The 27,704-nt window shown below is 41.3% G+C and overlaps 1 protein-coding gene across 5 annotated transcripts in view; it reads left to right on the top strand.

Annotated features, from left to right (window-relative positions):
* The window catches only part of SLC25A13 (solute carrier family 25 member 13), a 183,931-nt gene that overhangs the window by 54,874 nt on the left and 101,353 nt on the right, over positions 1–27,704 (top strand). For 4 of the 5 annotated variants that reach the window (XM_078442205.2, XM_078442225.2, XM_078442213.2 and 1 more), the window contains one exon: positions 14,972–15,087. The exons of the other annotated variant lie outside the window; for it this stretch is intronic. In XM_078442205.2, the coding sequence (XP_078298331.1) occupies positions 14,972–15,087 (116 nt within the window). The remainder of the gene's footprint in view (positions 1–14,971; positions 15,088–27,704) is intronic. 5 annotated transcript variants of the gene reach the window in all.

Here is a 27,704-nt window from a genome sequence, read left to right as displayed (position 1 = left end):
ATTACATGAGCACCAAAAAGAGAAAAAAAAGAGAGAAAAAACTAAAACTCTTCATTAACTCACTCCATAGTGATTCTGTGCAACTGGTGAATGGCATGTGGCCCCCAGTTGGCTAGTTCTTTAGATTGATTGCTAGTGAATAATCGAGCTCCCAGTGTGACCCTGCATTTCACATGAGTTAGGTTGTTTTTTTTTTTTTTTAATTCCATTTGTAGCATTGTGGCAGACAGTTACAGGATATCCGGAATGTGGCCATTTCTTTCCTTCTGTGCTGCTAGTATCATCGTCTGAGGCAAGATCATCTCTCACTCAGATTATTGTCATAGCCTCTTAACAGATCTCCCTGCTTCTAGATTTCCTTCAGTCTGTTCAGCACAGAAACCAGAGTGATCCCGTTCATACCTAAGTTGGATCATGGCACTCTCTGGCTCTCCATTTCACTCAGAGCAAAAGCCCGAGTCCTTACTGTGGCCAGTGAGGCCTAGCAGTGGCCACTTTCCTTCCCTTCCCCCCTACTTCATCTGCTTCTGTTCTTCCTCCTAATACTTTGTCCCAACCCCTTTATTGATCTTGATGCGCCTTGAGCACATCATGATTAGTCTCATCTCAGGGCCTTTGCACTTTTTCTTCCCTCAGGAAGCTCACTCATTTCCTTTAGGTCTTTGCTCTGATAACACTTCCTTAGGGAGGTTTTTCCCTGCGCATACTATTTTAAGTTGTACCCCCACCATGCCTTTTCCTTCATAAGGATTTTATTTATTGTTTTATTATCTCCCTCTCCACCTTCTGGCACACACTTGCCTGTAAGCTCCAGGAAGGCGGGGATATTTATATTTGTCTGTTTTGTTCACTGCTGACTCTGCAGATCATAGGACAGTGGGTTGGCCCATGGTAGCACTCCATCAATATGTTTTGAATGACTCTGAATGGATTGGACACATAAAGTGCCATGAGTGTATGACATATTAGTATTGAGATGATGAGGTGATGAGATTCTCAGGTTCTCTTTTTGGTTCCGTATTGAAATTCAGCATGTTAAAATCCCTGGTTGTCCTTTTTCTCCTAGGAACACTAACATTTTATGCAGGCTGTCTCTGTAACAGGTGCTGAAATTTTTAGCAAATCTTTTATCTTCTCCTGTCTTCACTTTTATCTTCTCTAAATAGGCTGGTGCCACCATAGTCTGGGGTCATTCTAGTTTTTGTAAAATTGCTCTGAGGAATTCTTTGTATCGAGAAAACCACTCATAGGATTAGGTTCGTGATCCTTTTTAGACTCCTACCCTGCCCTTCAGCACCTTGTGAAGGCCTCAGTGTTCACTGCCTGCTGTCCCCTCTGGTCCATTCAGCTCTGTCCCCTGCCCTTCTCCGTGTTTATGGTCTGGTGAGTTCAGACCTTCTGCAGTAGAGTTAAAGAAATATAGTCCTGTGTTACCTCTTAATGCATTTTAATTCACATTATCCTTCTGGTTATTGATGTAGAATATAATTTTTAAATTCACTAAGGGTGTTGCATTTCCATGGGAGAAAACCCTTTTTGAAAGTATCTGAGGAATGTGTAATTCATATCGAAACCCTCTTTCTATGCCTTTTATGATGTCCTGACCAGTGCTTGCTTTCTTCTTACAGTTTTTGTTTTTTTGTGTGTTTTTTTGAAGTCAGGAAGTAAAACAGTCACCAGCTTACTGAAGGAAAAAGCATTAAAGCGCTGATGTTGCTTTTCCACAATTAGCAATAATTATAGCCAGAAAAAGCAAAAGCGCCTCAAAAGTCTTATAGCTTAATTTGCTTTTGCAAAAATATAAAGTACTCCCAACAGTTTCTAATTTTGATTACTCTTTACAATCGCTATTCTGTGTTGTAATTGTCTGCTTTTAAAAAAGCTTGGTATTGTGAGGAGACCTTTAGAAATAGGACTTGTTAATGAATACAGAGATAGTGTGGAATAGGATGGGGCAACCTGATGGGCAGAAAATTTTTCCTTTCTTACCTGTTTTCAACATTTATATAGGTTCTTCCAGAGAATAAAATAAAATGTAAACCTATGTAGACCAGGCTCAAGCAGTTATAATAAATGCTTTTGGTTCTTTTCATGAGAATCTACATTTGTGGGTGGCCTGTGTTAACAGGTGAATTCATTATATTTTGTTCGTGTTTATTTGTGTAGCAAAATACAATTAAATATGAAAAATTTCTTTTTTCTTTTCTAGACCTTTACCAGTTCTTAGGCAAGCAAATTTTGTTCATGTAGTAGAATTTTAATTAATCTTTACTGGGGATAAGGATGGAAATAGCATTTTGTATATTGTGGATTTGGGGTAAAATCCAGAAACATCACTTCAACTGTTAGGAGCAGAAATCAATTTTTGTTTCAATTCTCAGTAACATTTCTGAAGTGATCAGGCTACTTTTTGCAATAATGGCAGTTTATACAATTTAGTTTTAATTTAAAAATTTTATTTGAAACCCTAGAGTGTCTTAGATAATCGTTAAGAACATAAATTCTCATAGAGGCTTCAGTGATGTGACTGAATCTCTGCTGATCCCAGTATATCCTTGGAAATGTTCGACTTAAAGATTGATTGGGGCTATCAATTTGTTTCTCATGATTTACCTCATTTTAGAGCAGAGTGCTAAAACGAAAATGGAATATACATTTAATATCAAATATATATATATATATATATATATATATATATTTGATGAGCACCATTTGGAGCTCATTTGGTGCTCATATATTATTTGATATAATATCATATATATGTGTGTGTGTGTGTGTGTGTGTGTGTGTGTGTTTTCTGACCACATCTCAGCCTGTGGACTGAACATGGTGATTAAGATTTTATTCAAGCAGCTACATGAATATTCGTGGAATAGTGGAAGGGGAAGCTTGGTACCTGAGGCTAAGTCATTGCATTTTGTGTGGCCATTTCTTCCTTGTTGTGGATTAGAAAACAGATGTGGGAGGGAGAAAAAAAAGATCTCAGCTCATCATCCTAGTTGTATCTGGGATCTCCATCCCCATTACCAAGAACTCATTTGTTCTTGGCAGAGCTTTCTTTTTAGGTACTCTTAGGTTGACCTGACAGCTTTGCAGCTCACTCCTGAGCCTTGAACACTCTTGATCTCCACCCTGGTCGGTCTTGAACCCCATCCCCTACTTCCTTTCCAGGCCTTTGAAGCCTGCCTTCCTCCTATACTGGGAAAGGTGAGAAAGTATATCGGAGATGGCTGTGCCCTTTGATGACTTGTTTCCATTTTGTGCATGCCCTTTAAAATTAACATTGAATATTTGGAGGCCCTTTGTAATGCAGGTGATAGAGGACAAACTGTAATTGCTTTTTGACTGAAATTTTAGACTTACATAGAATTACCGCATGCCTCAGAAAAATCAGAAGTCTGCTGTTTTGGAACGGAAAGGTGTGTGGGGAAGTTCTAAGTGTGGAGACTGTGTTTGTAAAGCAAGCGCATTGTTTTGCTTTTTTTTTAATGTTTATTTTTGAGAGAGAGAGCATGTGTGAGTGGCGGGTGGGGGGGCGATGAGGGGTGCAGAGGATCTGTAGTGGGCTCTGTGCTGACAGTAGAGAGCCCAGTGTAGGGCTTGAACTCACCAGCTGTGAGATCATGACCTGAGCCAAAGTTGGACACTTAATCGACTGAGGCACCCAGGCGCCCCGCACATTGTGTTTCTTAGACATGGGTGTTTGTGTGGAGTGGCATAGGATGGAGGGCTGATGCAGATTATTGGGGATGGTGGCTACTCTTGATGGAAGCCGTTGGCTCTGAAAAACTCTGTATAAACTGCATATTGCCATATCCGAGCTATGGAACACATTAGTAACTTTTCAATATTTAAGATATTTTAGATAATGCATAATGTCTCCCATACTTTCTATTTATTGCTACATGCCTTGATTTTTAAGTACCTTATCCTCTAAATTAATGGTGGGGTGTCTTCTCCCCACCTTGTCAGAAAACAGTAAAAGTCTTATGATCTGAGATGCAAGTGCTGGAATTATTTTGCAACTTTGAGTAAATTTAAAGTAAACTTTGAGTAAAAAACCCAATCCTTCTTTGCTTACATTGAATATTATAAGAAGTGTTATCCCTGAAACTTGGTCTGAATTCTCCTATGTTATCAGAAATTTCTGCAAATTCAATTTGGAATCAACACGTGGGCATTGTTTTTTTCTTTTTCGTCGTCTTAAATACAGAAAATCATAATCTATTTTAAGCTTCTTATAAATGATGGAGCACTTGTTTACATGGGTAAAATGACTCTATCTAAGTAGTGTATTGAAGTTCATGTTAATGTTTGCTATTTAATGACACCTAATGATATTCAATGAAGGGTTATGCTAAACCGAAGAGAAAATGTGTTACCCAGGCAACTGCCTCAGGCACACTAAAGATGCAGGCATATGGCTCTATAGTTCACATTATTTCAGCATCTTTAAGCATAAAGAGCCACACATGTAATTGACTGTGAAAAATTACTGCTCAGTTACTGTATTGTACGGTCATAATAGAAGTAAATGAATACGTCATTGTTGTTGGAACAAGTCTGTTGGGAATCACTTGTAGACTCTACTATTTAAGAAGCAAAAATACAATAAGAAGAAAATAGCTGGTTTAATTAACATGTAAAATTGGGTTAATTTGAATTCAGCTGGCACAGCAAATATTAATGTTGGCTTTTTTGTGTGTGTGATATTTGGGCTCAAGCCTGTGTACTTTATTTCTTCTTGCCCACAGCATGAATAATTTTATTTCTTAAAATATGATAAAGGCTATTTCAGTCACTTAATTTTTGCTTTGCCAAACGCTTATGTCATCACATCGAAGAAGGTTTTCGTGTGTATCCATAATGTAAGACTTACAGTTGAAGGGAAAAAAAAGTTAAAATACTTCTGAGTAATCGATAATGTTCCCTGAAAAGGAACAGTAAAACTTAATTTCATGTGTTTTGTAAAAATTTAGTTTACTGCTTATTTTTGATTTTTTTTTTAATAGATGAACCAGGAATTGTCGTTGGCAGACGCAAGAAAGTAGCACATTTGCTCTTGTCACTTCCCGTGTGTCTGTGCTTAGGTGCTTATTTGTTTTCAGACATCACTGTAATCATCATTACCTGGCTTCAAAGATGCAGAAGAGTACACTGGGAGAGGCGTTGTGTCCCAATTAAAAAATCATTTAACTCAGTCGATATTTGGTGTTTTCAAATGCTATATAAGCAGAGAAACACCCATAGTTAATATGGGCATCTGCTAAAAGCGTTCATGAGAAAATTCTGTTCTTCAGTCTGTCTTCCGGGCTTTTTAAGTACTCACACAATCTCTTGAGTGGAAGGTACCTTTTGTGCTTTTCAGCTCTGAACCAAAGGAACAATCAAACTGAAGACTCAAGTCAGATAAGTAAAGGGTTCCACAGTGTGTGCTCTACTGGAAGCGTTTAAACCACCTGGTTACTCCGTGGCAACCAAACAACTAACCTGCTGCTTTATGCAGAGTGATAGCCAGTGTGTATAGCGGTCACTTAAAAAATGCTAGTGAACAAATTTGGTGCCCACTCGCATTTCAGGTCCTGATTTCTTACCTAAAGCTTATATCCCCATTGTCCTTCTTCATTTAGCATGTTAATGAAGTTGAAGCCTTCTCATCCAGCCTTAGAAGAACAAAGGAAGATCTAGGAAATACAAATATGTTTTCAATCTATTTTGCTTACCTAAGTGAATTTTCCATTGTGGTTTAAAACTACTTCCCCCCTCCCTTTAAAAAAATTGTTTTTTAATGTTTATTGATTTTTGAGACAGAGGCAGAGCATGAGTGGGGGAGGGGTAGAGGGAGAGAGAGAGACACAGAATCCGAAGGAGCCTCCAGGCTCTGAGCTGTCATCACAGAGCCCGACGCGGGGCTCAAACTCACGGACCACGAGATCATGACCTGAGCCAAAGTCTGACGCTCAACCAACTGAGCCACCCAGGTGCCCTCTCCCTTTTTTTCTTTTAAACGAGTGGTCTTTCTATTCCCTTTTAATTCTTTTCCTCCTTTAAGGCAACCTCCAATTTAAAATGACTTGTTTATGTTTTTTTTTTAAACTTAATACACTTATCCTTTTAAAAGAAATACGAATCTTTGGGTACATCTCAAAATGCTGTATACCCCATGATGTAATTAAGATACAGGATATTTATGCTGTGCACATTATTAAATTCTGTCAATATTGGTTATTAGACAAAATGGAAGCAATGTCATATAAGATAGCTTTTTAGGTCCCCCCCGCCCCAATGCTTATTAGCATTTAAGAATGAACAGGATATTTGTCTAGAGCCTTACAAGGATAGAGAACATGATTTGTCTCTGGGGGCATTCTTTTCCTTGATCCAGTACTACTCTTGTGGGCATTGGCCGTGATCAGAACTTTTTTATGACTCAAGGTTTAAAAGGTTGGAGAGGTGACAGGACATGACATATTCTCCTGAGGTCATTGGGGAGTGAATAGTAGTATTTAACAAAGGGGAGAAGAAGGAATGGGGTATAGAATGTGTATAGGTGAGAGACATTTTTGAGTGTGTAGTTCAGTGAACTATTAACAAAAAGTAGAATGGGGGTGAGTCATACCTGTTAAATATGTTTGATCCCTCTGATAAGGAAGGAGATGTTGGAGGTATAAGAATGCCCTCTATAAGTCCCAGTAGTTGGCACAGGCAGCTTTGGGTAGCCCAGCGCTGTTTGGAGTGAACTGCAAGGCATGGACAGACAGGTAGATCTGGAAGTATGGGCTTATCACTTACTGAGTCAAGGTCACAATTACAAGGGAGGGCCTATGATATTTATCTACGTTTGGCAATATAGAGGCAGTGATCTATGCAGAGGTGATATTTATAGGCTAAACTTGTGATAACAATACAGTAAAGTTGCTAATAAAATCTTTAATAGGTTTTCAAAGCCAGGCAGTAGCATGCTTGTTTGAACAATATTCAGTCTGCCAGATTTCATTGGAGCCAATGAATTTAAATAGCCCCTTGGCAAATGCTGCAGTGAGGTTTGAACCCAAGTGCATGTAGAGCTGAGGAGCCCAGCTGGCCTCTGGACACATATACTCCTGGCAATGCCAAGGCCAGTGCTGGAAGAAAATGGGATAGTAGACTGAAATGCATTGGATAGATCCTCCCTCATAGATCAGGAGAGGAGATCTGCTCCAACTTGTCCAGCAAGATCATTCAGCCACTTAGGCAAAGGAAGAAGTAGAACTTGGGCCTTTTTCCACTTTACTACTGATGATTTTAGGACGTAAAATCCATCATCTGCCTAACTAGGAGTTTTCATATCCTCTGTAACTACAGGGCCTCAGAGTTTGTGCCTCTGGTTGCCATAATCTCTGCATCCACAGGCCACTGGGCTTCCGGGGTGGGGAGGGGGGTGGGAGGGGGGTGGGGGTGGTGGTGCCTGATTTGCCCCTGGGCTTTATAAGTTGTGTGCTGTGACTTCTTGGACAGAGCCTGGATTTGAACCTTTTCCATTCTGTTCTCTCTCCTGCTAAGCTTTAGGCCTAGCCTGCTGCAGCCACTGGGGACTGGGCTCACTTCTTCTCCCTGCAATCCGTGTTCCTCAGTATCCTGAGTGTTCTTTCCATGCAGTCCCATCACTGCTGGGCATAAAGCCCTCCAACAGTGGCTGTCCCCCATGCATGCTTGCATTGAAATCCACATAGCCTCGTATGCTTAACGCACTCCCTCATCCCCGTCTCCCTTAAGCTTCCCTCCTCCCCTGTCTCCAGCCCTCTGGTGGTTCCCTGCCCCATGGGTCTTGCCAAGGTTGGCCTGTCTTAGGGCTAGCCTCTCACCGAGGTTCTTCTGTCCCAAATACTCTTGCTCCATATCTTCCCAGTGCTTTCTCCTCATCATTGAGACTTACTGCCATCTCCCAAGAGGCATTTGCCGGCCACATAGGCAGATAGCCCATGTCCCATCCATATCATTCTCAAGCTTGGCTATACTTGGGAAGGTTGAAAAAAAAAAAAAATGACTGCTCAGGTCCCTCCTAAGACCAATTAAATAGGCTCTCTGGGGCTGAGAAGCACTGCTTTAAAGCATTTCTTTTATCTTCTACACAGAAGTTAGCTGATTATGAATCATCTTATTTTTACGTATGTATATTTGTGCTCATTGCCTGCCTTCTCCACTACAGTGGAAATCCTTGAGATGTGGATTCTGTCCATCTTCTTCATTTTCATGGTGTCCTTAGTGCCTAGAGGCTTGCCTGGTATATAGAAGGTGCAGGGAACATATTTGCTTGGTGGCCTGAACAATGTATATTTGCAAGGCATTTGGGAGGGAGATAAGGAGGTGGAAAACCCCCAAAGCTATTAAAGATGTTAAAATGATAGAGGCCAAAACTCTTTTGCTCAACTGGAGATCTCAGGAAAGCCGAGTTCTGTGTTTGTTTTTTTTCCCCCCCTCGACATTCTCAGATACTTGAACCTGGGTGGTCTGGTGGTTGGGACCCAGTTTTTGGGAGTTCGATTTTACTTTTATCTCTGCCATTAATCCTGGACAATCGTTTGGCTTCTGTTGTAACACACGGAAGAGGGTTATAAGGAGAAGTTATTTTTGCGAAGCACTCTTGTGGTTAGGAACCTTAAGTAAAAGTGGTAATTGGATTTTGATATGGTGCATTGTCTACATCCAAACTTCCTGAAAGCTGAACAGATCAGATCCTTATGTGCAGTTGCTTAAATTTTCCTAGCCACAGAGTTGGCCTGGAGGTGGGAGCCAGGCAGGAGATGAAAGGGACCGCATGGGGCATAAGCTGCTGCTGAGCGAGAATAAGCAACAGCAGGAGGAAGAGAGAAACTGGGTTGTCCACCTCAGATGGCCAGTTAGTGTGACTCTTTCCATCATTTGTTTCTTTTTTCAGTACCCCCCTCCAAACACCCCCGTCCCTTATTCAGGCCTTCTGCCACTACCTAAGTTTATTAAATCCTTGATGTTTGGTTCCATATAAATTTTAATTTTTCTCTTATTACAAAAGTAATTCAGTATGTGTATTACTGAAAAGAGTAGAAAATATGGGCAAGCAAAAAGAGAAAAACCCTAAATTTCTAATATTTTAACTACCTAGAGAGAACCACTGTTAATACTTTGGCATACATCCTTCACACTTTTGTGTATGTGTATAAAGTATTATTTTTGTCCATTTTTAACAAAATGGGATTGTTTTTTAGATACATTTGTATAACCAATTTTTTACCTAATGTGAATTTGTGTATGTAGCAATTATAGTGGTTGGATAGTATTCTATATATGGATGTTCCTTTATGTAATCAGTCACATATTTTTGCATATTGAGGTTGTTTTCACTTTTTGCACTGTCAACAATGCCACTTGGACATCCCTGTACATAAGTTTGTACACCTTCATTTGTGGGGTCAAAGAGTGTGGGCGTTTTTAAGACTGTTGCTGTGTTGTCAGATTGCCCTGTCCTGAGGGTGTGGCACCATATACTCGCATGCCCTAGTTGTAAGGAGCCCTTCCTTCCCTTTAGGTCTTCATGGTTCTTCCCTGGGTTCAACCAACATGTCTCCCCAACTGCACACTCTTCTCCTTCCAGCACTGCCAGATTATGGTTTGAAGCACAAAGTCATGTTACTAAGCACCACTGCACCTGTCCTTACCCCAGTGACCTTGCACTTCTAGTGGCTCTTCCCTCCAGCCCTCCTTCCTTGGTTCCTGGCTTGCCATCTGCCCCTGGGCCGTCAGTTCTTGGGGGGCAGGGGGTGCACTTTTCCCCCGTGTATTCCCAGTACTAGCCTCTGCTCAGCACATAGAGGAGGCACTGATGCCTCATTGCATTTGCCAGCCTGTCCTTCTCCCACCTCCCATCTCTCCTCTAGCCCGTCTTACATCTCCTGCAAGACCAAAGGTACATGTCCACTTGGTCATATCTTCCCTCTGATGTCACGTGATTTTACTGACATTCTCCATCACTTTCCTCTCAGTGTGATAATAATCTCTCCTTCCTCTGAATTGCTAAGTAATTTATCTCCGCTTCTGTTACTTGCCACTTTTCCCCATAATATCATGGTATTCTCTATATTTTAAGTGTCTTCAGGCTGAGAGCTATTCCTTGCAAAGCTGAGAGGAGGAGACCTAAAGTTATGCCACTGTAAGGACACTCAGGCATCATTTTGGTACGTGTCCTTCTAGTATCTTTCTGTGTGTATAGTTGTGTCGTCTTACACAGCCCTAAGCACAGCGTACTGATGCAGTCTACTCTTAATCCCTCTTCTCCTTGGCTCTGTATTTGGTTGTAGTATGTGGTGTTTGGGCTACTTTACCTGGACTTTCAAGGAGTTGTAAAGTTGCTGCTGTTAAAAATGGCTTTAGAGTAAAGAGAATGATGGCTCTAGTGGTTTGAACACAAAACGACTTACTTAAAAAAATCTCTGGAGCCAGGAAATGGAGTAGAAACCTACTCCTCCCTCATCTGAGTGGTTGTAGGCCTGTGAAAAAAGTGACTTGTGGGTTTGCTTCTCTTCGCTGACCCACGTCGCACTATCAGTTGCTGCAGGTGAACACTGGTGTCAGACACTGTCCCACGGACACAGTCATGGAACCACGGTCATCAAAGTTGTGTGATTTATTTTTGAGGGCATCTGGTGTTGTCAGAGAAGTTTTGGGTGGAAAAGGAACCAAGTGAGCTCACCAGCCAGGTCTGAACTTGATTAAGCTTGTATTCTTTGTTGTAATTTACACTAATACCCATTAAATCTGTAAAGCAAGACCGAAGTACTGTTTATATGAAATATGTGTGTGCATGTGTGTGTGTGTTTAAATAGCATGCTGCAAATGAATATATAGTACTATGTAATTATTCTGATAGCCTTCTAGTCAGATTACCTTGAAAATCCAAAATGATCTTGCTGAACGGTAAGACATTATGATTTCATGGTTCATCTGTATACCTCCTACATAGATGTGTAATACTTGTATCTAACAGGATTACCAAATTACATACCTTTTTGGTATCTGTAACATGCCTAAAATACCAGAGTATTCATTGGCCAGATATGGTTATGAAACCACATTGACACTGCCAGACAAGGATTTGTTCACCCACATAGATAATGTTCAGGTTTCTCAAACCATTTAGAGAGAGGAAAGATGCTCTTTTTATTGTATTTAAGCCTTTCTTTCTTCAGACCATTAAATTAAAAAAAAAAAAAAAAGTGCCTCTTTTCTGGAGAACACACTGCTCAATTCGTTTTTAATTAACCTAACGTCTGTGCAAGGATAATTGAGCAAATAGGATTGTTTTCTGCCTTGACAAACTGCCAGCAAGTTAAACTGGGGAGCACTGTGGCTGTGTGGTTGTTGGTACCTGCTCGGAGGAGCCCTGGGGTTGGAGTGGCGGTGAGAAGCAAGTAGCCCAGAGACACCTTCCCCTCTCTGCTGCGGCCGCGTCGTAGAGGATGCTGAGTGTGCCTCCGGATGGAGATGCTTCTGGACAGTTTCATTCACAGCCTTAAGTAGCCTTTGTTTAAAACCTCCCAGATCTGTGTTTCCAATCTTGGCCCCTGTGTTGGTTCTCTAGGGCTGCTGTAACAAAGTACCACAAATGAGATGACTTAAAACACAGTAGTACATTTACTGTGTCACAGTTCTGAGGCTGGGATCCAGGGTGTCAGCAAGCGTGGTTTCTTGCCAGGGCCGTGAGGGAGCATCTAGCTGTTGCACGCCTATCCCCTAGCGTCTAATGGTTTGTTGGAAATCTCTGGTATTCCTTGGTTTGTAGAAGCATCTGCTCACTGCCCCTTTATCTTCACATGGTGTTTTTCCTGTGTGCGTGTCTGTGTCCACATCTCCCTTTTTTATGTGGATTTCAGTCATACTGACTAGGTGCCCACCCTCTTCCAGTATGAGCTCATCTTCGCTCATTGCATTTGCAACAACCCTACGTCCAAGCAAAGGCATATTCTGAGGTTCGGGGGGTTAGGACTTCATCATTAATTTTGAGTGGTGGGGTTCAACTCCTGTCAGCTCCTGTCCCGAGTTTCACGCCGGTCCTTTTGGTTTCCTGCTGGACACCATGTTCAGTGTCCCACTGGTACCTCAAATGCAACATGGTCAGATTTGGTCTTACTGGCTCACAGTCCCTTCTCTCTTTTTCATTTTTTTCTCTTCTTCTTTACCTTTGGTGGTGGTATCATCGTCTCACTCAGTTATCCAGGTTGGAGGTCTTGGGAGTAGCTAGACCTCTTCCCTGGCCCTCAGCCTCCAACATCCAGTCACCACGAAGTTTTGTCATTTCTGCCTCAACTGCGTTTCTCTAGCCTTTCCTCTCTTTTCAGTCTTGGTATGGTAGCTCTGGCTTACACCCCTGCTGTCCCCAGCTCGTAGGCTGTCTCCCTGCATCTCGTCTTTGTCCTCTGTGAAATTCATCTTCCACACCAATTCCTTTTCTGTGATATGAACTTGGTATTTATTAACTCCCAAAGCCTTCAGTGACTTCTCACTGTTTACAAAAAAGTCAAGATTTTGTAAGGTGGCCTTTAAGGTCCTGCTCAGGTGGCCAGCGTTACAGCTCAAGCCACTCTTCACTCCTCACGACCTGTTAGATGCAAGGTCGGCAACACGTGCAGCCTTCCCTTAACCACAGTACACCTCATTTCTTGTCACCTCTGTTCTCTGCTCCGCTCTATTCCTCAGTGTGGAACCACCTCTCTCTGCCCTTCACTCTTCTCTCCACTTTCCCCTACCAGCTGGAATTCTATCTCAGTCATATGGAGACCAGGACGCCTGCTGTTTAGGCCCAAATGCCGCAAGTGCTTCACCGTCACACAGTCATTAACTTCTGGTTTCCTCAAAAGTAACATAAGGAGGTTGAAGTAGATGATCTCTAAGATCTTCTCAACTTCAAAATTTCTTCTTTAGGGGCACCTGGGTGGCTCGGTCGGTTAAGCATCTGTCCGACTCTTGATCTTCGCTCAGGTCATGATCACACGGTTTGTGGGTTTGAGCCCTGCCTCAGGCTCCGTGCTGACAGCGTGGAGCCTGCTTGGGATTCTCTCTCTCCCTCTCTCTCTGCCCCTCCCTGTGCGCTCTCTCTCTTTCTCAAAAACAAACACACATTTAAAATCTCTTCTTGAAAGGCCACACTTCCATGAGGTGTTTCCCAGTTTTGTAGCAGAATGGATTGCTCCTCCTTTTATGCCCCTAACACTTTATTTCTTCTTTTACCCTTGACCCTCAGCTTGTGCATTCTGGTGGGTATATGTGCACATGACTGCCTTGCCCTCGCCTAGTAGGTTGTGAGCTCCTTGAGGCCCAACTCCAGCCTTGCTTGCACATAGATTCTCAGTGAGACAGACTGAATGGTAGAGAAGGTGTTCTGGGCATGCATTCCTCTGTAACACCTGCTGTTCCCCAATGTTTCCGTGCATTCAGAAGGTTGTGTTTTGGGTGGTGAATGACAGTGATAGTATATTGAACACTCCATAGGATTTTCCTTTCTTTGTGACATTATTACAATCAGGTGACATTCTGGGAAACAGCTAACTTTGTTACATGTACTTTGTACAAAAATGTGTTCTCCCTATGAGATGTTTAGAAGTAATTGTTTTGAGAAACATAGGAAAATGCTTCCATTTTCTTCCTCCCTCTATATCCTCCAGAAACTTGGACTATTTCAGTGTATCATTGGAATATTTGGACAATTAAAATACAAAATAGTGACAAAGAACATTTCTGGAAACGCTTTTGTTGGTGCATGTACTCCTTGGAAGGCACAGCATCTGTGACTTGTCATGTTGTTCCAAACAACCAGATTTGATTGTGTCATGACCTTGCTCAAAGACTTTCTTTCTTTTCTTTTCTTTTTTTTAATGTTTACTTATTTTTGAGAGATAGAGAGAGACAGAGCATGAGCGGGGAAGGGGTAGAGAGAGGGAGACACATAATCTGAAGCAGGCTTCAGGCTCTGAGCTGTCAGCACATAGCCCAACGTGGGACTCAAACTCACGGACCGCATGATCATGACCTGGGCCAAAGTTGGACACTTAACCGACTGAGCCACCCAGGCAGCCCATCAAAGACTTTCAATAACTGCTTGCTTCCTAGAGAAGAAAAACCAGGCCCTTCTTTTGTTTTCATGCCCATCTCTGGCCTGACACTTATAATCTCATTTCACCATCTTTTCTTTCATGTGCTCTGCAGTTCCTTGCCATTTTCCTGGTACACGCCCTAGCTTTCTTGCATCTGCTTTTCTGTAAGCATCCCCCAACGGAGTGCCTGCCCTTCTGTGCCCATTACTATACACCTGAATTTCACTCATTTTTCAAGGCCCAGCTTATATTCCATTTTTGCTACAAAGCTTTTTTTTTGCTTTCCTGCCGTAATTCTGTTATCATATTGGTCCCTGTCTTAGGTTGGTCTTCCCTTTATACTATTTCTAGATCTAGACTAGTGTTATGTGCCTTAGACTAGAAGTTCCTTGGTATCACATTTCATATCCGTTTGTATTCCATCACCCCTGTTATCCCTAGTTGAATCCACATGCGGTCAGTAGGTATCGACAATAAATGAATCTTTGTGAACCATTTTTACATGGTGTATAAAGGTATCAATGAATGACAAAGCTGTGCTGTTTTGCTGCTACACAGTCACATCTTAATCTAAAATAAGCTTTAATTCTAGAGTCCAATGATTTGCCTGAAAACAGAAATGCTATGTTGTTGGCTACTACAGTTTACATTTGAAATTATAATTCAAACCTGTCATGTTCTTTAGATTCTGTACATTGTTATTTCAGTCCACTGTATATGAAAGGAAATGCTGAGTGTTTATAAATGTTTAGGTTTGAATTTAATTTTTTGACAGTGACATTTAATTTTTTTCCTCAGTGTGTATTTGTGTATGCTTTTATTTTCTGCAAGCTACTGATTTTATGCTTTGTGCTTGTTTTATGTTGCAGATTAATATCCTTTCAAGAATTCGTAGCATTTGAATCTGTCCTGTGTGCCCCGGATGCTTTGTTCATGGTGGCTTTTCAGCTATTTGACAAAGCTGGCAAAGGAGAAGTTACTTTTGGTAAGGGGTGTGAGTGTGTGTGCACCGAAGTAAGTGCACACTTGAGTGAGCATTTCTTTGCCCCCACGAATGAAGTGTACGGAAAGGCTTTTAAGAAGTTCAGCACATCCCATTGAGCAAAGATATCTCCACAATTTGGTGCTCCAGTTCAGGTCTCGTTCTTGTTGGGGAAAAAAAGGGGTTCTGGCTCAGTTTTGATACTCTGGTTTAGTTTTCAGGCGAGGGAGAGTGCATCTGACTTTTTCACAGGGTCGTAGACTGCGCGAACGCGGCAGGACTTCTGTCGGTTCTCTTCGTGATCCGTGGTTCTTCCCACCCGCACGATGAAGGCAGTCATAAACTGCCCTTGAACAGAAGGTACCGTGCACCCAGTCCTTGGAGTGCTGACCTCAGCTCCACGGGGTAGCGTGAGTGCAGAGCCCTGCACAGGACGACAGCTGAGGGTAGTATGCACAGAGCAGTGTTCTTTTGAGCGGTGCGTACCCCCTTAGTCGGGTTGGTGGTGGTGGCTGTGCTGCCCCCTTCTTTATTTTGAAAAGCCAGAACCAAACTCACTGGGATCAGCTGCAGAGCTGCAGAAGACCCAGAAGTCTTTTAAGTATTAGGAGAAAGGAAGTGGCAGCACAGTGGTAGGTTCCTTATGAAAAATAAACTGCTTACTGCAGTTTTTAAAAAGTGCAAAAATAAACTTTTTACACCAAAGATAGAGTTGACAGAAAGTACCACATCTTCCTTGGACCATGTAGGATCCAGCATATGGTGTTTGTGCCTGCGAACCTGCTGTAGATGGCCCTGCATCTGGGGAAGGGCCCTGTAGGGCTTATGGAGTGGTCATTCAGGGGTCGAGATAGCTCATGTGCCTATTTGAAATGTCTTTTTTCGGGGCGCCTGGGTGGCTCAGTCGGTTAAGCGTCCGACTTCAGCTCAGGTCACGATCTCGCGGTCTGTGAGTTCGAGCCCCGCATCGGGCTCTGGGCTGATGGCTCAGAGCCTGGAGCCTGCTTTCGATTCTGTGTCTCCCTCTTTCTCTGCCCCTCCCCTGTTCATGCTCTGTCTCTCTCTGTCTCAAAAATAAATAAATGTTAAAAAAAAAAAGAAATGTCTTTTTTCATAGTTTCTAATCCATTTAGACTTCTTGGGCTTGTCTTACTTGACAGATTGTCTTACTTGATGGGAGAAATGCACAGATGGGAGGAAAATACAGATGGTATAGTAGAGTACCATCTATTTCAGAATGGTTCAGGAATTGGAGAGACTCACCTACTTCTAGCTCTGCCTCTTTCGTCTCTGAACAGGTTAATTATCCTCTCAGGTCTTCATTTTCCTTATCAGAAATGAACATAATAACTACATAACATATAGATAAGACAGCATAATAGACTTATTCTAGAAGCCTTCCCCTTCGACACCCTTTTTTCCACGTTCCTTTGACATGACAGTTATTTACAACTAGATCAGCTAGCTTTGCAAGCGCAAAGGCAAAACATGGTTTTGTTTCATGCGATCCAGAAGCTCAGATGCTTTTCATTAGCACTTCGTGAGGATGATTTCATATTTAAAAATACCTAGAATAATTTTAGTTTTTTTTCCCCATCACCTGATTCCTCTTAGTGGCACTGTAACCACAGCTTTTCAGTGGAACCCCAATAAAACATGTCCCCATCGAAACTTTCAAGTAGTTAATGAGTCGCTAGCTCACGGTGGTGTTGATTTACCCAATGGAAACCAGTTGGATGAAAGTGTTACGATAGCGTTTCCTGGGAATGAACCGAGGAACGCCTGTACCTTTGAGTGAGTTGAGCACCAGCGTTCACCCTTTCTGTAGCATGTCTGGAGGGAGAAGTGTGAGAGAGCCGGGATAGAGATGAGGGCACTTAGAAATGGACTGTAGATGCTTTCCTTCCATCATGAGCATGAAGCAGGAAGGGCTCTTGGCACCAGCCACACCACTGGCCTGGCAGAGGAAAGAGGACACTGTCCCCAGTACAGGGAGGGATGTGTGTTAGTGTGAGCAGAAGAAAAGAAAGGGTGAAGAAGCAAGAGGCAGGAGAGAGGGTCATCTATGAGGTGTAACAAGAAGAGTGGCCTGAGATTCTGTTTACGCTTCCTCCTAGCAGTTTGTTGATGGGTTTCAACTTCCTGAGCCTTATTTTACTCATCTATAAGATCAGGGTAATAATAATTTGCTTTACCAGGACTATGTGAAGATGAAAATATATACTGCATGTAAAAGTGCTGTCTGGGGAACAAAGGCCTCTATAAAAATACTACTGAAAGAAAAAACTTGAAGAGAGCAAAGGAGGATTTTCTTTTTCTTTTTTTTTCTTTTCTTTCTTTTTCTTTTTCTTTTCCTTTTTTTTTTTTTTTTTTTTTTTTTTGGTGGTTGGGGGGCAAGCCCTGCACTTTTAACTTGCAGCGTAACCACTGGCCAATTAGCCAGTAATTTTCTTACTATCTGTTCTGTCCCATCTCTGAAGGCATAAGAGATTGAAATAAGAAATCATGGCTTCGAGGAACTACAAGTCTGATTACATCAGTTGCATGTAACTTGTAGAAGAATGTGTGGCTTCTCTCCCAGTACCCCGCCCTCCACAGGCAGTTTGTTCTAGAGCCTCCCTATCTCACAAAACATATACAGGATATGTGCTATATCCATTTATGATGAGCTGATGGGGCCCTTGCCCAGTGTGTGTCAGCAGCAGCGGGGGGGGGAGGTCATACAATGTAGCCTGGGCCTTTCTGAGCGATTCATCCCTATTTGGGATTAAACTAAAAGGGTTATGCATACTACAAAGAAGATCCCCAAATGACCATCAGCTTGCAAAATAATAGCTGACTTTCAACATTTTTTCAGAAAGTAGAGAAGCATCATCCAGGAGAGGTGGGTGCTGTGTATAATAGGGTTTTAACCCAGTAAACTGACAAAATCATATGGGGGACATGGGAGCCTAAGGAGTGTTTTGACATCAGGTATCTTTAGAAGAAGCTAGCAATAAGTATGTTTTCCAAGAAACTCATAATGGGGTTGAAGAAATTTTTTTAAAAAGTAGAGTTGGGCAGAAAAGAGGACTGACTTAATCTTGGTCTCATAAACCCCCAGAATTAAGAGAATCCCAATCTGTGAACTGGTGTCTCTCTGTGTGATGCTGTTTGAGGTCTGTGCAGTAACACTCCTATGTCTGGTTGCATCCTTAGCTCCTTGTAAACCCTTCACCCAAGAATGGCCCTTTTGTGTTTCAGAAGGTTGCCTGGGTGTGTGTCTTTGGGAGGGGTAAGCCTGAAGAGGTGAGAGAGGAAGGGCTCTTTTTTCTTTTTTTTTTTTTAACCTCCCAGATTGGCTCAGTCAGGTGGGGTCATGAGGGAAGCACTGTTTCACAGGATACAGAGGTTCATCTGGGGCCTTCCCTTGGCCCTGTAGGCCAGGCAGGAGAGTGGCCTCAGTTCCCCATGTTTCCTGGCCTTGCATTTCATCCAGAGGAGAGCAGTAACACTCTTCATCTGTACACATAGTGGGTTTCCACGTGAGGGCTTATTGGAAGCCAGGCTTCCATGACTAAGCTCAATAGGCACCAGTGTTTGTCAATAAGTCAGCAGTATTCATGCTCCCACTAATGCTGATTCTGGTACACACCAAACAAAAATCAGGTGGTGTGAGGGGCAGATAATCAAGTGTCACATTTCAGTGAAGGCTTGCCCCACTTTCTTGAGGCCTCATTTATGTTTAGCATATTTTCATGTCTAGATTAGTCCCTGTGTTTGCTACAATGAAAAGATCCTGATTAGGCCAATTTTGTTCCTTTGGTATCTAATTCATTATGTTCACCTGTTTCATTTGAGGGAAAGTATATCTCCAATATTTTGTTCTTACCATATTTTCTTACTTTGATACCTGATATTTTTAAATGCATTCTGAAATGTCAACAGATGTGTAACATGGGTAACAGGATTTCAGCATAAGAAAAAAATTCTACTTAACAGTTTGCAGTTCTGTATGTGTAGAAAAAAAACATTTTGTTCTATTTTTTTTTTTTTTTGCATTTGTGGGCTATTTTATATATGATGGTGATTTTTTTACTTTTAATCTTTAAAGTATACTGTATATAAGCATAGCATCCGTACAGATGAATGCACAAATCATAAGTGTACATCTTGATGAATTTTTTCACAGTGTGTATAGTTGCTCTGTCATCATCCAGATGAGAAAGAATAGTGCTAGCACTCCCTGGGCCCCTTCCCAGCTATTGTCCCCCAGGCCCAGTGGTCACAGCTGACATCTACCGCCATCAGTTGGGTTTGCTTGTTTTTAAACTTGACAAAAATGGAAAGATACAGAATATACTGTTCATCCTGACTTCTTTTACTCAAATAATATTTGTGAGATTCAGCCACGTTTGTGTGTATTTTTACTTTGTTGTTTTTCTTTGTTGTATGTATAGTATTCCTCTGTAGGATTCTTTCCTAATTTGCTTATTCATTTTGCCATTGGTAGACGTTTTCACACTTCCAGTTTTGGCAGCTGCAAATAATGTACTTTGAACATTCTTTTATACATCTTTGGGATGTGAGTGTGGCGAGCATTTCTAGGAGTAGAATTTCTGGGTCATAGAAAATGTGTTTATTTGACTCCCATAGATACTGCCAAACAGTTTTCCAGAGTGTTTGTGCTAGTTTACATTCACACTGTCAGTGTGTAAGAGTTCTCTTTATTCTATGTCTTGGCTAACACTTGGTATTACTAGTCATTTTTATTTTAGTGATACTTCACCATGTGGCTTTAATTTGCATTTTTTGGATTATTACTGGGTTGTGCAACGTTTAGAAAAGATTTACTCGCCTTTCGGGCATCCTCTTTAGTGGTGTTGTGTTTGTCTGGTAGAGAGTGTTCACAGGTTGTGTATCTTACAGATAACTTCACTCTCAGACTTGTACTTCCACTCACTTAATAGAGCCCCAAGGAATAGAAATTGTTGATTTTAATGTAGTTAAATGATCAGCATTTTCTGGTACAGATACTGCTTTCTGTATCCTGTTCAAGAAATCTTTGCTTACCACAAGGTCATGAAGATAGTATCTCCTATGTTATCTTCCAGAAGTGTTTTCGTTCTCCTTTCAGATTTATATTTTTACTCTTTCTAGAATGTGTTTGGGTTTTTTTGTTTACTTTTGCGTGTAGTGGGGGTCACTCCCCAGCACCCCCCCCCCCCCCGCCCCGGATATCTAGTTTCCCAGCACCATTTATTGAAATGATTGCTCTCTTATTGCCCTACAGTGATACAGTGTGATAAATCATTCCTCTGAACTCTGTTCTTCTGTAATTGTCTTTCTGCAGCATCCTATACTTTCTTAATTACTACAGATTTGTAATAAGTCTTGATTTCAGATAAATCCTCCAACTTTATTTTTTAAGATTATCATGGCTGTTTTTGGTCTTTTGAATTATTAAAACAATTTTAGAAAAAGTAGTTTTCACAAAAATCCTGCTGAGATTTTGAATGCTGTTGCATCGAATGTTTGTAGTATGTTTATGTATATCTGTATGTGTATAAATTTTTGACTGCCTTAAGGTTTCTTTGAAGTATTTAAATAAAAGCTTATTTAGTAATAAATGTTAGTCTGCCTGTTGCACTGCATTTGGAAAATGTAAGTTGGCAAAGACACAAATTTTGAAAGGGACAGTATATATCTGTGATTCATCATCTAAAGATGCTAGTGGATGTCTGCCATTTTGTAGATGGGTCTGTTGCCAGTAGGAATCCATGCTAAACCTTTCAGAAGGAAGGAACAGGACCTATATTTTACCTCTGAACTAAAAAGTAAGCATAGTTTTTAAAAAAATACATAAATATTAGTCAATTTATATTATGTTAACACATTGAATATAACAAATGGAATGGAACTTCAGAATACTCAGAATTTGAACATCACTGATACTGTCAAATTTTGACTAATGTAGTGGGAGAGGGGATGTACAAAAGAGAGTAAATCATGGTGGCAAGCAAGCAGGATAGGAAGAGGAAAGAGGAAATGGTATTTCTTGATGGTCTTAGTCATTTAACCAAAGTAAAGAAATAATAAATAAAGTCACATTATATTAATCCTAAATCTCTATACCATTATATAAGGAGATATTCATAAAAACTTCAGTTTGTAATATTTAAGGCCTTACCTCTTTAAAATATACATTTTTTGAGTATCAACGTGATTTCCTTTTTTTTTTTTTTTTTTTTTTTTTTGAGCATTGCTTTTATGCTAGATCAGGGACAATAGACTTCTTCTGTAAAGGACTAGAGAGTAAATATTTTAGAGCTTTGTGGGCCTTAGGGTCTCTGTCACAACTAGTCAACTCTGTTGACTATTCCCATGGACAGTGTGTAAATGAATGAGTATGGCTGTCTTCCAATAAAACTTTACTTATCAAAACAGTTGGTGGACTAGTGGAACGTAAGTTTTCTTACCGGTCCACCAGAGTATTAACAGGAACATATACAAGTTGATGATGTTAATACTAGGGATTAAGACACCTAATGGGTATGTTCTGATGATATTTGGGTGATTACAATGATTTATGAAACCAAGAAGTTCTCCTCTGTACACAATATGGTTTGGTTGTCTTTGTTGAGAAAGTGGCTTTTGGGGCACCTGGGTGGCTAAGTCGGTTAAGCGTCCAACTTCGGCTCAGGTCATGATCTCACAGTTTGTGAGTTCGAGCCCTGTGTCAGGCTCTGTGCTGACAGCTCAGAGCCTGGAGCCTGCTTCGGGTTCTGTGTCTCGCTCGCTCTCTCTGCCTCTCCCCTGCTCACACTCTGTCTCTCTCTGTCTCAAAAATAAATAAAACATTAAAAAAAAAAAAAAGACTGAGAAAGTGACTTTTGAGCACAAATTTGAAAGAGGTAGGGGAATTGATCATATAGATACAGGGATGGAGGAAGGGGAGAGATTGTCCTAGACTAAAAGAATGGCTGTCGTCCAGGTTCAAAGACTGGACTGTAGTTGGCACATTTGAGGAACTACAAGGAGGACTTGTGTGAGTCAGAGAGAGCCTCATAGGAAAGGAGCTCAGAGAAGTAACAGATCAGATGAAGTAGTAAGGCTCTTCCGATCAAGGTTAGGGCTTGGACCTTGATGGTAAGTGAACTGGGAAACCATCATAGGATTTTTTTTTCTTTTTTTTTTTTTTTTTTTTTTTAGCAGAGAAATGATATGAGCAGGTTTATGTTTTAACAGGATCACTTTGGCTGCTCCTTTGAGAATAGAGCATGGAAGGGACAGAGTAGAAAGAGAAGGATCAGTTAGAAAGCTATTGTAGTAATCCAGGTGAATGATCATGGTGGCTTGGACCTGAGGGAGGTGAGGGGTATTTTGAAGAGAAAATCAACAGAGTTCTCTGATGGATTGGATGTGGGCTGTGAAAGAAAGAGAGGAGGCAAGAATGATTCCAAAGTCTTTGGCCAGTTGGAAGGGTGGAGTTATCAACCAAGATGGGAAGGGCTGCAGGCTGGGGGTGGGAGGAGAACAGGAGCTAACTTTTGGATGTGGTAGTTTGATGCCTAACAGATATGTAAATGAGGATGTCAAATAGGCACTTAAATTGAGTGTGGAATTTGGGAGATAGAAATTTGGTAGTTATCAGCAAATAGTGCTTGAAGGCATTTAAGTGGATGAGAGAAAAGAATTAGTAAAGCGGGATATCTCTCAAATCTGACTATAAGAGTGGAGATACAGAAATGACAAGATTAAAAAATCTTCCTATGAGAGCTTACATTTTAGGGAGAAGGTGAACAAATATATGGTGATCTGTAACGTAAAGCAATCTAAGTGGGTAGGAGAGATAGATGCTATCTGAGCTGCCCTAGAGCAACAGTGTCTGAACACTGAGGTGACATGTGGGCTGTGGATGCCAGGATCTTGGAGCTGTGGAGGTCTGGAGGTGATGTTCACATGGAAGGTGCTGTGACAGTCTAGGCAGGAGATAATGGAGTCCTGGACTGGACTTGTACCTCTGGACCCACCAGGGTCATTCATGAGAATCAATCAATCGTATGTGACTTGGCTGTGGGGGAAAAGGAGGTCAAAGAAAAGGAGGGAGGACCCAATGGTAGCTGCTGAGCTTGTTCTGCTCTAGAGATATATGGTGTTACATAATCTCTTTAGAGAAGGAAAGTACCTGTCATTTTTATCTTTAAGTTTATTGATCACTTATTACATACTTGCCTCTGGTCTGAATGCTTTCTATGTAATTTGTTACTTAATCCTCACAACCTAGGAGGTTTATACTATATAATTCTCATTTTTCTGATGAGGAAATGGCCTTGGGTTTTTTTGTTTTTTTGTTTTTTGTTTTAATTTTTATTTTAGAGAGAGAGACAGAGCACAAGCGGTGGAGGGCAGAGAGTGAGGGAGACAGAAGCAGGCTCCAGGCTCTGAGCTGTCAGCACAGCGACCAATGCGGGGCTCAAACCTATGAACCGTGAGATCATGACCCGAGTCGAAGTGTAACCAACTGAGCCACCCAGGTACTCCTCCTTGGGAAGTTTAAGTAACTTGTCCACAGTCATGGAGTTGCCAGGGTAGCAGCCTGGTGACAGCCAAGTGTTTGTTGTTGACCATGTCCTGCTGCCTCCCTCTGGTGGTGGTTGTGCTCTGTGAGGTGGGCTGCCTTCTTAGTGAAGGTAGGTGCCAACTGATCGGTAGTGGTTTCAGTCTATATCAGACATGAGGAGGATTTAATAATTTTTCATGAAGTAAAGAATAATAAGCAAATGCATTAGTAAGGAGTTTGTTTCTATGACTGCAGTGGAAAGTAATGATAAGGAAGAATGTACCCGGATTAGAGTTCTTGGTATATATAGAAAGTTGCCCTGGTGACACACATGTCCACGTAATTTGTTGCCGTATATTTGATATAGTCTCTACCCAGGAAGCTTTATCTTTTGACATGACCAGAATTCTAAGTACAGGGGGAGTCCTGGAGTGGTGGGAGGTAGGGAAGTGGTCCACGGGTGGAGGATGTTAGAGGAAGCCTTTGATTGAAATACGCAACGTAAGAGCTATGGGTGCCATTTGATGGAGTGCCCATCACAGGCCCCTGGGCAGGAGTTTTTATTTAATAGGAGAGGCAGTTGGGAGTCCCACAGGGTCTTCAGAGGACAGGGACCAGATCCAAATGATCCTTGGAAAAGGTAGGTTTTCTTGCATTAATTGGAGTGGGGCACAGCCAGAGGCAGACATGCCTATGATCATTGTGTGGGCTTTGCAGTACCCGTGTGAAGCAGGCAGATGACCACTCCCTTTATGTGAGTAGAGGAAGTGAAGGTCAGGGTTTGAAGGTGTGGCGTAGACACATTGTGGATAGTGATTTCCTACTTTCATTTCCCCAAGTTTCTTCTTTGAGGGTGCTCGGAAAGCAAAGCCTATTCCTTAGTATGAATTTTCAGAAAGAGTGTTTGTGTGTGTGGGGGGGGGTGGGGGGGTGGTTAATCTGACATATTTAGTGCACCCACCAGTGATTGGTCTCTTAATGATGCTAATTTAACTATTCCTATCCTTTGATATTTCTTATGTTGTTGGATCTGCAGGAGGCAATAGTAATAGCTTAGCTCAATGGTAGTGGAGGACCTGAATCTTACTTTCGTCTGGCAAACATAACAATTGGACCCCCTGAAAATCCAAAGTATATACTATACCACAGCACTTCCTTAGGTTGAAATCTAAAATTTTTACTTGCATAATGCTATTGCATGTTTTTCTGTTTCTTTAACTTTGTCTTTTTCATTACAGTGAACAAAATTTCATGAACTGTTTTATCATGCAATTTTAAAGTTATTCTTAGTATATGAGCATAAGCAACCACTTTCATTATGTATGTGGTATTGGTGTGTGTATGGGTCTGCATTTTTTTTTTTTTTTTTGCGGGGAGAGTTCTGCTGGTTTTTTTTTTTTTTTTTAATTCTTTTTTTTTTTTAACATTTATTTATTTTTGAGACAGAGAGAGACAGAGCATGAATGGGGGAGGGTCAGAGAGAGAGGGAGACACAGAATCTGAAACAGGCTCCAGGCTCTGAGCAGTCAGCACAGAGCCCGACGCGGGGCTCGAACCCACGGACAGTGAGATCGTGACCTGAGCCGAAGTCGGACGCTTAACCGACTGAGCCACCCAGGCGCCCCTTTTTTTTTTTTTTTTTTTTAATTTTTTTTTTTTTTTAACATTTGTTTATTTTTGAGACAGAGAGAGACAGAGCATGAATGGGGGAGGGTGAGTTCTGCCATTTTTGATTGAACTTTAAAGACAGGAATTTTTGAAAGACAGGACTTCTCGAATCTGGGGCTCTGGGTAAGTGTCAGGGAGTCCATGAACAGCCATAGCTGTCAGTAATGCTTTGTCCAAATGAGCATTTGCTTTTAGCAGATCTCAAAGAGGTCAGTGATCTGCCAAAAGATAAGAATGGCTTTTTGTAGAGGGACAGATGAACAAGGAGACATATTTCTTATTTAAGACTTCTCCAGCTGTTAAAAACTTCAGTTGTAATATAGTCTGTGCCTTGTGCCGCACTGGGGAAGTTTTGACTGGCCCGCTGCTTCAGCTCTGTCAGTTGACCTGGAGTCCAAAAGAAACCAGCCCAGTTTTGCTCTTTTATTGGAAACTGCAGTGGCCTCTTGTCCTTTAATCTTCGCTATTGAACGAGATTGTGCGTTTGGGTACCTTAAAGTATTGGTGTTTCCTGTTTATGTTAGTAAGTATTACGTGAGAAAAGGATCCTCCTACTAGACAGTCATAAAGCTTGAAATTTTTAGCTTATTAAGGCTCTGAGAAACCCTGCAGAACAATAAACTCATCTAACTTTGTCGAACTTATTTGAACAGGACCTTTCTTTTGTGTGTGAGACCTACCCACGATCTACAGAACTAGTGGCATGATCTCTCATGCCCTTCTCTAGTTCATTCTTTGATGTGGATGGTAACGTGTCTGGAGGGGCCTTTCTGGGCTCACGGTTAGATTTGTCCCGTAACACCTGCTGTGGCGACAGTGGAGTTGGCACGCTCTGGGGATAGGCAGGCTGGGTGATGTGACGACATATGCGGAAACAGTCTGCTTCCGTCATTTTGACTCAGGGTGCAGAAAAGGAGCAGTTAAAATTATGGAAATAAGTTTTTGAAGGTATGCACCCAAACTTAATAATAAATATAAAAAGCTAGAGGAATGGAAGTGTTAGACTAGAAGAGGACAGAACTCACCCAACATTTTTTTAAGCTCACTGGGAAGAAGATCATTTGTTGTCATGTTTGTAAAGACACTTGGAAAATGAAATATTCAAAAGCTAAGCGAGGGGAAAAATAGTTAAGAGTTGGAAGGAGCATTATTTGGGGGAAGTTCTTTGTTAATATTGATTCTGATTTGGGGGTTTCAGAAAAATTGTGTGTTATTTTGGTGAAAGAGGCTTACTGCTGTACAGTAGATTTTAGTTTTTATGTTAACTCTGAGACTCAAGTCCGTTTTCTTATACACATTCCAATAGAGAGTAAGAATATTGAATAAGAACAGTGTGAGTCTTGAAAGGAAATAATTTCCACACTGATAAGAATCGTGGCATGCCTGGGTACAGAGTGTCTTGACTGAGATCCCAGACACTGCTCAGAAGCTGTTCCAGTTCATTGGGTCAAAAATCCACTATTTACGAAAAGCTAAATACGGATTTGCACGATTGACCATAATGGGTTCAATTTTCAAAGATCGTAGTATCAGGGAGCACTTCCAGGTGGTGGGATAATTTGAGAGTCGTCCGTGCTCAAATGGCTACAATATTGTACTTGTTGCTACTTCATCACTCCATTTTAAAAATAGGGCAGGGGTGGGGGGGAAGGCCTGTTGAAAAGGTGGAAGAATGTCAATTGGGGACTAAATCACAATAACCCTGTGAAGCCACTCCTTAGTTAACAACTGCCTGAAGGTTAGCTGTTCTTTAGAAGACTGTCGGTGTGGAGAGGCTGACTGGGGGCTTCTGCCCCTGTGGTGTGCGTGTGCATGTGTGGGTCAGGTGGAGGGAGAGGAGAACGTGTGAATAGGGGAGGTGTCGAGAACAGAAAGCTAACAGTAAATCCTAAAAGTTGGAGCACTGGGAAAATTTGACTATTTTAAGCTGTACTGCTCACTTAAAAATAGGAAAATTACACCATTATTCTTTCAGTATGAGGGAGAGATAAAAATACAGTTTTTCTAAATTGGAAAATTTGCTGTAATCTTGCTGCTAATGACTGATTTCTTCCAACAGTTGCAAGGCAGTTTTTGCTCTGATAGGTTGATAAAGGAAACAAAATCAAGAACATATTGGAAGTTCTCAGAGAAAATTACAGTTTAGGTATGTGTTGGGGGTGGATAGTTAGACATTTTAATTGAAATAAAACAGTTTTATACTAATATGGGATCACTGTGGGTGTGCATTTGTAGTACATCTGCTCTTGAAGCATTTCAGTAGGGTTAGATATATGTTCATGCTTTTGCAAGAACATTATTTTTGATTACATCTGTCTAAGGAAACTAGCTTAGGAAATTGGTTTGTAAAACAATATAGATATATTTGCATTTAGAGAATGAGTTAGGGATTCCAAGTACTGCTTTAAAA

This window comes from Panthera onca, chromosome A2 (genome assembly GCF_046562875.1).
Source record: "Panthera onca isolate mPanOnc1 chromosome A2, mPanOnc1 haplotype 2, whole genome shotgun sequence".
Lineage (NCBI taxonomy): Eukaryota > Metazoa > Chordata > Mammalia > Carnivora > Felidae > Panthera > Panthera onca.
The sequence above is the reverse complement of the archived record's forward strand: the minus strand, read 5'-3'. Positions and strand labels throughout refer to the sequence as shown.